At 35.2% G+C, this 12,411-nt stretch overlaps 1 protein-coding gene across 6 annotated transcripts in view; it reads right to left on the bottom strand.

The window, feature by feature from the left end:
* The window catches only part of ZRANB3 (zinc finger RANBP2-type containing 3), a 37,233-nt gene that overhangs the window by 4,024 nt on the left and 20,798 nt on the right, over positions 1–12,411 (bottom strand). For all 6 annotated transcript variants that reach the window (XM_048953428.1, XM_048953432.1, XM_048953429.1 and 3 more), the window contains 11 exons: positions 10,172–10,343; positions 9,602–9,730; positions 8,331–8,450; positions 7,470–7,589; positions 6,802–6,981; positions 6,167–6,319; positions 5,080–5,542; positions 3,920–4,120; positions 3,186–3,268; positions 2,387–2,488; positions 432–574 (listed from right to left, as the gene is read on the bottom strand). In XM_048953428.1, the coding sequence (XP_048809385.1) occupies positions 432–574; positions 2,387–2,488; positions 3,186–3,268; positions 3,920–4,120; positions 5,080–5,542; positions 6,167–6,319; positions 6,802–6,981; positions 7,470–7,589; positions 8,331–8,450; positions 9,602–9,730; positions 10,172–10,343 (1,866 nt within the window). The remainder of the gene's footprint in view (positions 1–431; positions 575–2,386; positions 2,489–3,185; positions 3,269–3,919; positions 4,121–5,079; positions 5,543–6,166; positions 6,320–6,801; positions 6,982–7,469; positions 7,590–8,330; positions 8,451–9,601; positions 9,731–10,171; positions 10,344–12,411) is intronic.

The following is a 12,411-nucleotide window of genomic DNA, read 5'->3' as shown; positions in this document are numbered from 1 at the left end:
TTATTTAAAGAAAAAAATGAATATGAAAAAGTGTTGAAGTAAACTATGAGTTATGAATGAGATTGCAGCCCTGATGGCAACTAATGATTTATTCCTGCTCCAAGTAGGAAATATAGTAAGATCTTTTAAAGCTTGCTTTTCTTTTGAGACAGTAATGATTTTTCCTCCAAAATCTTTGGTGAGTTCCAGCTGCTTAAATACACAAAGCAGAAGGCCAGAATAGCTGCTGAATGTGGCAGTGATGGACAGGGAAGCAGATACTTCCATTCCAGCACATTTACTTATGTGCTCAGTTGCATATGTTTGTCACTGTGAGACAGTCACTGAATTACCCATTTGTAGCCTTTGGCTTAATTCTACTGAAATTTACATTAAATACATCAAAACTTCCTGCAAAAATTAATAAGGGAAAGAAAAATAAAAACAAATACCTTTTTGTGCTGCTTGCTGCAGACTGTTTTTTACACATCTCCTCTGCAGCATGGATAGGACTACAAAACAGCTGACCACTTTTTCTGACAATTTTCTGTTTCATTGCTGTTAGATGACTCCATTCTTTCACAAACCTCAGTATCTGGGGGAGAATGCTATTGTCAGCAGCGTGACATCAAACAAATAATTACATTGAAAGCATGCTAAGAATTAACATATTCAAAACCGGATGGAAAAAAAGCTGGTATGATCAGTGATGGTCCCTTCAAGTCAGCCCTTGTGCAAGCTGCAGCCTTCCATCCTCTTCTGCTGAAGAACTTAAGACTGCTTTGGCATTGTCTACAATTACAGTTTTGCTACGACATATAGGTGTGCTGCTTAACAAAGTAGAAAATAAAGCCACAAATGGACTTCAATCTAAGCTGTAATGATAAGGAGAATGGATTTCTGCTAAAGTCTCAGATAAGCCTTCCTTGTGTAAGCAAGACTTCGTTCAGGGAAAAAAAGCAGATGGGTGAAAGTCTTCTACTTAGAGAAGCCCTCCCTCTCTTGCTCCAGGCTTTCAAAAAAGCCAAGTTTGAGAGAGGAAATAACATTCATATGTAAAAATCTAGAATTTATAACGTGGCTTTCTTTAGAATACATGTAGGGAAAAAATGGTTTCATCTCACCTTCATCTTTACAACAGAAAACAAATGAACAAATGAGTACCAATATGTCCATCAATAACAACAATACCATAGAGTGGCCAATATGAAAGCTTTGCTCTGTTTGTTTTTCCACACTCCATTCCTTGCTGACTTGCTACATCCACAGTAGCCAGTATCACAGTGTTTCTGAACATGGACTCTGGTAACAATAAATACACTGTGCAGTATGATGAGTGATTTCAGCCTCATCCAGGAATGTGCTTCCAAGACTATGATGTGGCAATGATTTTCTCCTTGAAGTATTCTTTTTTCCCCCATGACAAACATGGAAGAGCACAGACCAGCCTTACTTTCCTACTCAGAACAGCAAGAAAGAAGTCAGCAAAACTGCAGGACAGAAAGACATATGGGAGCATTTACTAACATGGATATTTTAATCTGCAAAAGTGGAGGGACAGAGATAAAGTTCCATAAGCAGTGTCATCTCCTACAGAAACATGGCATTCTTAACGTGTCTTCTCAGTCTACTAAGTAGCTTTGGAATTCTTTGGCAACATCTCTGCCAGTCATCAGGTGGTTCAGATAGCTGTTGGCTGAATCACCAAGTAGGAATTTGACCTACAAATCTACATTCCAGCCTTGTTGGAGAATCTACTAATAAGAACCAGTCTTGTTCCGACGTGATAAAATCTGATTTTCTAAATCATACATCTCTTTAAACAGATGAAACGTATTTCTTGACTGTTTCCAACAGATAACATTGCAAAACCAATTTAAATTCTGGATTTCATTACTGTGAGTACTTGATTTGACAATATTCATGTCTTACAACACCAGTACAAGTGTGATTGTTATTGCTTAAGTAACTGAAGCTGCATATCTCAGTAGAATTGTGCCCTACACTGTTTTGAATGTTGTTAGTAGACCAAAGGACAAAATGAGAGTCAAGGCCTGCTCATAACTGCAGCTCTGATACAACCCAGCACATTCTTATTCATCACTCAGCTCACAATTTACAACCTTCAAAATGCTATTTTGTTGACTTACGAATGCTAGTTGCTGATCCTGTAAATGAGAAATTAAATGATGCCTGGTTGATTCCATCTACGTTAACAAGAGGTATGATAATTTGCTAGAAAACAGTCTGCATAATATCTGCATCAATATTTACAGTATCTGCTCACACTGATGAAACTGTGTGTAGGTCCTGAGTCCTGGAAGTGTTCTGCATCTTAAAAAAAAAAAGAAGCCAAAATACTCCACATTAAATACTGCATTACTGTGCCAGTTGAATTTAGGCTTACCATGGAACGATTTTGTTTATGTTGGAAATTCTCTGATAAATCCTCCCAGTTGTCCAGCTGTATGTCCAATGGAATGAAATTCAGATTCAGTGGTTCACCATCCTACACAAACAAACAGTTTTGTTTACAGACAGAATACGCTACAATCTAGAAAAAAGAAAAAAGCATCTGTTTCAAATGGATTATCCTCCTCTTCCAACCAAGTTTAGATCTTCAAGCTTAAGATCTTTCTAGGAATGATTTTTCATGTAAAAATGTAAAAAATGATTTCTCATGTCAAAAAAAGAAAGTAAAAAAACATTATAGCATTTTTTCCTGATCTGTACACAGCACCAATGTGTACCTTTCTGAAAATGTGGTGGCAATATTTTATTTACCTACTTCACCTGCAAAGATTCATTGATTACTGCAACTCCAAAAATATTGGGGAATAGCACACTAGCTACAAACAGGAGAATAAATAGTCATGCTAATGATTCAAGGTAGCGGTAAGATTTATAACAAGAAAAAGAATCAAGTATTGTTAGCATTTTCAACAGATGTTCTGAGCATAAATGTAATACACTGGCACCTCTGTGTAAACTAAGAGAAGTGTTAGAAGCTGTATAAATGGGGAATTATTACTTCTTCAACAAGAACTAGAATGATAAACCACCTAATTTTTTCAATATTTTCAATAATATGAAAATAGGGATTTTACATAAAGCATGACAAAAGAAACCATACATGCCTATTTTATAGGACAACAGTCTACTTTGTACTTCTGAAGTGATAATAAGCATGCTTATTTCAGCTTTACCTTTGTATAGAGGTGAATTCTATCAGTATTCCTGCTTGCACAGAACATTAGCCCATCATATACTAGAAATGCATCTGATTGATCTAAATATCCAATACAGAGAAACAAGGTTAAAATTAAGAGGTTTACTTCATTTAGTCTATTCAGATAGTAAAAATAACCACACCTGTCATGTGCGACATTTCCTGATTTCACATGCCTACAAACATATTTTTGTATAAACTCTACATTTCTATTTTTCACCTTTCCCACTCCCTCCAAGTTTTCAGGAGTCATTGTACAAGCTCCTAGACCACACTAGGATTCTATATTTAATTCCAGAACAACATAAGATGCACACAATACAAGCAACAAATTATTAAGTGTTCTCCTGAATTTTTTAGGAGACAATCTTGTTTCTCTTGAATCACCCATTATTTCAATTTACCCGTGGCTATCCTGAAGACAAATCAATGCCATCATAAATTTCAATAAGACTGTATGCTGTACCTTAGGTTTTACAGCTACTAGTTTGACATAATTGCTTTGTCAACCAAAACCTCTCTATTTCCTCAGGTTTTGTATGAAGAGTGCTTTAGATATCAAAATTCGATAAACATCCCAGGTTAGAACAAGAAAATTACTGCTAGCCTATCTTTCATATTTTGAAGTTCTTTTTCACGCCAGAGGCAGGAAATACAATTTTACACATAGGATATGGACACCTTTTTTTCCCCACAGGAATCCCCTATTACCTTTTCCACACCTTCTTTCATTTTCTTCACTTTTGATTTTGACAGCTTCTTGTTCACTGATTTCAGACTGCTTGGTCACCAATTCCTCCAAATCTTCTCTTCCATCTTCAGCATCCCATGCTGCTCTCTGTTCATCACTTCTGGAGTCTTTCAACACATCTTTTTCAGTCTGGCTAGTAGGAACTTCACAGTTTCTCTCACCTACAGAGAGAGAAAAGTGATCACTTACACTCTCCTTATAAATCGAGAGCTAATCAATAAACGGATGGACAAAAAACAAGCAACTGAAATACTGAGAAATTGCATTTTATTCTCTAATAATATAATGGTTCAACCACCTATGAAAACAGGGCTAACTTTGATATTAGGAGAATAAACACACGGACGAAAGTGTTCTAGTTATGCAATTTTGTGCAGCCAGCTTTATGAAGAAATACGTGCAATCAAACAGCTAGTTATTATCCACTACATTCATTTACCAAACACCAAAAGCACATTAAATAGCTTTCCAGCATTTATACATACTTAAGAAATTGAGAAGTTGACCTTACTTCATCAAGATAAGATCTAAAAAGAAAAAAAGAACCTTATTCTTTTCTTTCTAATGTAAAAACTTAACATGGAGAGAGATTTATAAAAATATTTACTAAGTTCCCAAATAGCTGGAATAAATTTCATAGAAAACATTTATTCTGACCTGTATGAATGAAAAATGCTGTATTTTTAAGGCAATGTCTCCCATGGCAACTACACAATACTGAGGCTAATAAAACCATCTATGTGACATCATTTAGTTTTTGACATGCAGAGAAAAGCTTTTCAATTTAATTGGATTCAGAATAACTACAAACCTTCTCAAAGAAAGCAAGAGCTACATTTGCTGTAAAGAAAATTAAATTTATATTCTTACTCACCATTTTTATATCCAGTTAACATTCATCTCAATTCTCTATTTGTCTCAAATTAGAATCATACAAAAGATCCCCAGGAAAAGTTAAATTAAGAAAGATCACCTAAAAGGTATCTGTCTATCTATTCATAGAAAGATACTATTCTTCATGTTTTGCTTGTATATGTGCACGCTCAGATTTAAAAATATTTATTTCCTGAAACTAATCACAGCTGGAATGAAAAACGCACACTTTCTCTGCAGCACTTACCTTTATTGCTCTGAGGGCAATTACACATTTCACAGTAAGGAAGCAATTCGTTATTACTGCAAGTGCAAACACTACAGTGCCAAATTTTGTTTAAAGCTGTGCCTTTGCTTGAAGCATTTGAGCTGCAAGGAAGGACTTCACTGTTCTTCCCTGTGAAGAAAGCAGACATTTTTCCAGTCAACGTCTTTTTCTTCCTGGAGCTGACTGGAGTAGATCCACTTATGCTTCTTGCTCTTTTAGCTTCATGTGGACAGGCACTTTCGTGACAAGTTGTATCCGCATCACTTATTCTTGTGAAATCCAGACCTTCACTGCTCTTCTCTGAATCCTCTTCTTTCACGGCTTCAAAAGACTCTGCACCAACCTTTAATGATTCACTATCTGATAACATTTTGCGTTTCTTTGTAGAGGCAGATTTTGGGGTAAAGAAGGAACGTATGTCATGCTGTCTCTCCTTCTCAAACTAGGAAAGAGGAAAGAAATACATAAAGCCATCTTTATGATTACTGCATCAGGAATGGTTAAATTTTTCTCCCCATTAGTAGTGCTTTCTAACACTGGAAGCTAGTTTAGAGATGGAAATAAAAGATATTTTCCTTTAAGCAGAAACAGCATAAAGAGCTATTCAACGTTGTGGTTTCCTAAAAATTATTTTCAGTATTCTTATCAAGATTCTGCAATAGCACTAATGATAGCAAATACACAGAACAGGTATGTTACGTACATTTTCTGATGGAGCCTACAAGGAAAGACTTCTAAACGTTTTCAAAATAACTGTGCTGAATTTTAAAGCTATTAAGAAAGCTGTATTTTAAACAGAAATTACATTTCCTTATGAGACTCTAAGGATGAGTCAATCACCTAAAAAACAATTAAAGCTACTATTTAAAACCTGTAGATTATTTTATGCCCAACAGATCAGTTTCTCCAGATTAACTTTCTGAACTTGAACTTTTTTTTTGCCACTCATACAGTGTTTCTCCAGTAGTAAAGCCTGCAATGCACACAAAACCTAGGTGAGAAAAGGTTAGATCTTTAAAAAAAAAAAAATGAAATAACAATTAAAAACATAAGTTTTGAGTATTACATGCGTAAACAGAAGTTCATTCTGGAGATCTTCTGCACTGTCGTTAGGGGTCCAAGCTTCAGCAAAACTCAAAAAATCCCATTTCTCCCTATCACCTTCTTCAGCCTGCATTCTCTCTTTTTTGCCATTCAAGGCGCTGCCTGTAACGTTGGCCTGCAAAAAGACTTGTGTAAAGACTCTTAAAAATTTACAGGTAGGAACAAGTTTATTTGTCTAAATGCATCAAATTGGTTACAACTGCTGAACTAAGCTTGCAAGAGAGAAATGAGAATATCTGCAGTAATTCAAATAATGTTAGTGATTGAAACTATTCTTCCAGCTGCCCTAATGGAAACCATTTCTGCACAAGTACCATATATATATGAAAAGGTATATGTAAAATATCAATAGTCACTGAGGTTAAGAGATTATTTACATTGTGTACACATCTTTCTCAGTAGTCTTTAGACATTCTGCTTAGCAGATGAAGCCAAAGGCAGAATTAATGGAAAGCAGGAATTCAGTGATTAAACTCTTAGCCAGACAATCTCAGATCCATAGATTTGTCTTATTCTAGAATGTTATTTGCTAGCTGTGCTTCAGTGGTATCTAAACCACAGTGAATCCCCAATTATTTGGTTGTATTCCACACGTACCTTGCGATTCAGCATTGCCCACATAAGAGGATCCAACGTTCCTTTTGCTATAAGGAAGTGAATATTCACAGAACTGCACTGCCCAATGCGGTGTGCTCTGTCTTCTGCTTGCTTAATATGGCCTGGATCCCAATATAATTCAGCAAACACGACGTGAGTGGCAGCAGTGAAAGTTAAACCCTAAATAAAGGAGTACATCAATTTAGAAAAAAGATTCTCCCCATAAATCTACACACTGCACAGAACATTTTTAAATGTAGGTGCGACAGACCACCTGGACACACAAAAAGAAATACAAACCAACTTTCTACACTTATTCCAGGTAGATATTAGTAAGATTCAGAAAACACTGCAATATTGTGCAAACACTGCATACAGCTCTTCATTATGGAACTAAATGTTGCTTATCATTAATCTGGTACTCCCAGACAGAAGGTGCAGGCTTTTTCTGTTCTTCTACTAATTATTCAACCTACTACTTATGGTGATATTGCTCATGTAATTTCAAGAGAGGCTTAAAACAGTTAACGTGACTGGTGCAAAAAAAATGAACATATGATTCTGCAAAAGATGTATTACACAAATTGCCTTCAGTAAATACCTTTAATAACCTTCATTTCCATTCTTCAAATTTAATTTTTTTATTTTTCTTTTTTTTTTAATCCTACCTGACCAGCTGCCTGAATACTCAAAATAGCAACCCGGGTCTCAGGATCCTTCTGAAACTGATTAACCAGATGTATTCTTTCTGCAGAAGGAACACTTCCATCTATCCGTATGTAGCGAACCTGTAACAGATTTTAATAGACAAATGAAGTCATCCCTTTTTAGATCCAACCACCTTCTTTCCCCAGTACTAAAATACCTGCTCTATTCCAGTCATGGAGATAATAGTACCTCAGTAGTATTTTACCTGTCGATCTACAATTAAGCCTGTTTATCAGAAAGACTATAGACTTAGTACTACCTATTTATAAAAGACAACAATAATGAACACAGGCTCCTAAAATTGAGTATTCTGCACAAGAATCTGCAATTTCCCAGGTAAGATTTATTAAGGTTGCAAGCACTTGCAAACAAATAGCTTAATATTAAATACTGATGTTAGCCATTTTTCCCTAGCAACGGTTGAGTCCACAACCAATAACATGGAAGTGATCCACTGTGAATTAAACATTCAAGCAAGATGACAATATTTTGGAAAAACAAACAAACAAACAAACAAACCCACACCAAACCAATGAACACCAACAAACCACCTCCAAAAGAAGACAGAAGAATATCGATGAAAAACCTTGGGAAACAACTGCCTTTAGAAATTGATTCACTGATGAAGTATCACACCAAATATCCCCATTTACAAAACAGTTCTTCAAAATTCCACAATCTCTTCAATACAGGAGCACTGACCTTTATTTACCTAAAGTCCTTAAATTCCTCCACATACAGAGTTCTACTCAATTTAAGCACAACTGTCACATATTTGCAAAGTCTGAAATTAAATGAGTGCACATTTGTTACATAATTACCTTATTTTCTATAACTGCCTCTGCACAAGCTTGAAGCATGCTTAAGTGGTGAGCAAAAACTAGGAACTTCAGTTTGTCATTTTCAAGCATCATTCTGATATAGTCCTTCACTGCTCCTGCCTGGAGTAATAGAGCATGTTTTCATCAGTTAGATGTACAAAATGCTCAAAATGACAGTTTTCACTTCAATGCCTGAATGCCATTCTATTGGTTAACCATTTAAGACTTTATCATACACTAATGTTAATTTCATAATTATAATTCTGTTTCAAGAAGTAGCACAACTTTACGTCCTAATAGCTAAATCTGTCCCATTTCTTTAGAGAAAAAAACCCCTTCACCCTCACAAGATCACAAAGTTAGATGGCATTTCTTTCAGATTAAGATAAAAATAAAAATGCTTTCAGTTATGACATCATTACCTGATGTCTGAAATCAAAATACAGAAAGCATTTAATTTCTGACCAAACATATTTTAATCATACAAGGTATTGTTTAATCAGAACTTCTGTACCAGCAACTAGAAAACCATTAACAAATCATGTAGAGTATGACACTATAATAATAATATAATAATTGCCCTATTTAAATACTCACATAATTGCTGTGTTAAATATTCATCAAATACAATGACAATAAAATAACAGCTACTACTAAAATTTGTCACTGATCAGTTGATAAAAAAATTCTGAGGGCTGCTGCATAAACAGTATTGCATTTTCCCTCTTTCATTTGAAAATGAGCTGACAATGACAGAGAATAAAAAAGTAGGGGACAAGGTAGCAACAGAACCATGCTGGTATTTTTAAGATGAATAGAATATTTAAGATAAACTCCAAGGATTCAGATTCTTAATTCTTTTTAAACATACTTTTCTAAATACGGATTAGTGTAAAGAAATGTGATAACAGGCTAAAAAGTAAGCACCTAAAAGATCCGTTCATTCTCACACCTTAATTAAAAGAGGAAAATACAGAACAGGTGTCCCATCTGATAAAGTAGAAAGACCACTTAGAGAAGGTTATCATTCTTCATATATCCATGGGGAGAACCAGTACTGACAGAGCACAGTCTGCACAAGGGCTGCATCAGCAGCATCCTGTAATGCAAGCCAGCTGGGTCAGTCAGCTGCAGCAGCTGCCTACACAGTTACATTCCTGGAGCACTCACCTTCAGTGCATTCCTAAGTCCAAGAGATGCCAATACATCTGATTTTATTAACAGAAAACACATCGAAAAATTAAAATATATATTAGTACTTCTACACTTACCTTGGCTATTGCAGTTTCTTTATACATACGTGTGATTAGACTCATGATATCAACAAAATGGCTGTCAGTGGGCTCTGAATTCAACTTCCTCATTAATTTCTCCCACTCTGCAAAAGTGGTATTCAAATTCTAATTGGAAAAAAAGATCAGTGGTTAGGATAGATGTACTTATCTTTTACAGATTTGTTAGAAGCTAGTAAGTATGCTCTACCACAACAATGACTTCCATGAAACATCTAGGATGGAGTACATTTGAAATCTCTGTCAAATCTGTCTAAAAGTAATTGTAGGATTCAATACCTAATGAAAATGAAGAAAGAAAGACAACCATATTAAAATTAGGGTAAATTTTATATCTATTTGATCCCTTCTCAAAATGACATACCCATATTCTTCACATTATAATAATAATTAAAAAAAAAAGCTGATGCTGTGCTATAAATGTAGTTACAAAGAATGGGAGAATATTTACACATGCTTATATAAATACATATAAGAATATATATGAATACTTATGATCACACAGACATTTACTAACAAATATCTTTTTAGCTGATGTGGAAAATTCACCTTAGCTGCGGCTTGTGGGAGATCAAATGGAATACGCTGTCTAACTTTGGGAGGTAATTGTGTTAGAACATCATTCTTCAGTCTTCTGATCATTATTTTTCTTAAAAGTTGATGTAGTTCTCCTAAATTTGAAGCTCCTCTACAGTCCCATTGTTTTCTTTTACCAAAGAATCTGAAAATGAAAAAAAAAAAATCAATATTGTTTGGTGAACGCTAGCTATTCCAAACCCAATGGAAGCCTGCAGTACACAATTCATTGTAAGACACAGATATGAAGGCATTTAGGATAACCAGGAACACTGAGCATTGTTATGTTGGAGAGATGATTGCTTTCTGTCTGATTCCTTCCAACACTCAAGGCAGAGCTCTTCATTTCTAACCCACAGACCTGACTCCCCATCAGACAAAGTCCTCTATCTCATCCCATCTATCACTAATCAGAAGAATTTACCACAATGCTTCTTTATGATATTAAAGAGGGTAACAGCTGATTAAGAAATTAATCACAAACGCCGCAAAGAACATCATTAAAATTCCTTTCCTGTCCCATCTGAATTCACTGTTATGTACATTCAGGATTCAAAGCTAAATGCTCCAGTTTAAAATGTAATTGTATTAAAAAAAGCAAGGCTAAACAGGGGAAGTAGATTAAAAGTTAAAAAGCTCAAGGCTAAAGAAGAGAAATAAATTAATAGCTGTGTTTCTTTTTCTTTCTTTTATTTTCAAGGACATGTTGCAAGAGAAGAGCTTCTCTGTGTCAACAATGCCAAGAAGCAACAAAATCTGTAGCACAGCAGATTTTGCTGGGTTTGGAGAAAAGCCCAGGTGGCATTTCTCAAAGACAGGAGAGTACAAGTATGTAAATTTTACTGGTATTACTGGTAATTTTTTCCTTAAAAGAAAAAAAAAAAAAAAAAAAAGGAATTTTAAGCTTTATTGGGCTTATAAAGGTACTATTGATTTCAGATGGCTGATTATGACCAGTGTGGAAGGAGGTGAGGACTCATTTCTACACTGGCAAAATAATGGCATAACTCACTCAGATTGCTAAACAGATGGAAGGCAGCTACAACTTTTGCTCTTATCTTTTCTTCAGTGTGTGTCTGGTCCTTAGAAAGCATTCATCCCTCCAACTTGAGCACTGGGGATGTAAGAAATGGTAGCTGAAACACTTCAACCCTCATCCTTAGAAACAGGCGTCTATAAACACCTAAGTAGAAAACACTTTCACAGAAAGTTCTGCATAAAATAAAGCTACCAAATGGATTACCACAGGATGTTAAGTTCCAGCCAAGTCATGACAACAATGTTATCTGTTGAGAGCTTGCTAACCCGAATTTGATTATCAATATATTTATGGTATTCCAAAAATAAGATAATCATCTGTGATGGAGTAGTTAACCATGCTGTACCCACGCACACTTGTGGTGTGAAAATTACAGATGCATTTAGTCAAAACACCATAGAAAAAATAGCATTTCTCCATCTGAAAAATCAGACAGCACTCTGTTATTAGAAGTTAGATGCTGATAAAACACATACATATGATAAGAGGAAAAAATGCCCAAGTTACATGAAAATGAAATTAGACAAGTATTACAGTAAAAATTAAATCTAAATGCTAACAATTTAGCTGACAAAAACTACTGGTTTTAGTACATGCAAAATTGTAGGTAAGAAATCTTTTTAAAGGTTCTTTCCCCTCTCATACCTTCTTACAGTGCCCATATTTGATCTCTCAGACAGAACAAACATACTGCTGTGCTTTTGGGACCTTTTTCTCCTTTTGTTTGGTTAATCTAACATATGATCTTCTTTTCCCCAAATGTTGTAGGACAGCAAAAAGACTGAATCCCATAATAAAGAGATAAATTGTTACACGACAAGAGCATTGCACTGAGAATCAGAAACTCAAGTTTCAGCTCTAGCTGAAATGCCAGCTCAAAAAGTAAAACCTATACTTTTCATATGAACAGTAAATTGGCAAGTCATTTTACTGAACAGAACGTTGGCACTTACACTTTCTCTCAAACTTTAATAGCTTCCAATTTATTCCTAAAGTAAAGTCTCCCATCAATTCAATCCTCTTGCCAAACATCTCTAAACACTGAAAAAAACCCTAATGTATGTATGTGCCAACCTATTTTCTGTTTGTACAATATATTTTTGATATTCTTCCTCTGTAAGGTCCCTAATTCACTTTGATGGAAGAGATGGTATCACAGAATGGCTTGGTATGG

Source organism: Lagopus muta, chromosome 8 (assembly GCF_023343835.1).
Source record: "Lagopus muta isolate bLagMut1 chromosome 8, bLagMut1 primary, whole genome shotgun sequence".
Taxonomy (NCBI): domain Eukaryota; kingdom Metazoa; phylum Chordata; class Aves; order Galliformes; family Phasianidae; genus Lagopus; species Lagopus muta.
This window is presented reverse-complemented; position numbering and strand designations above follow the sequence as displayed.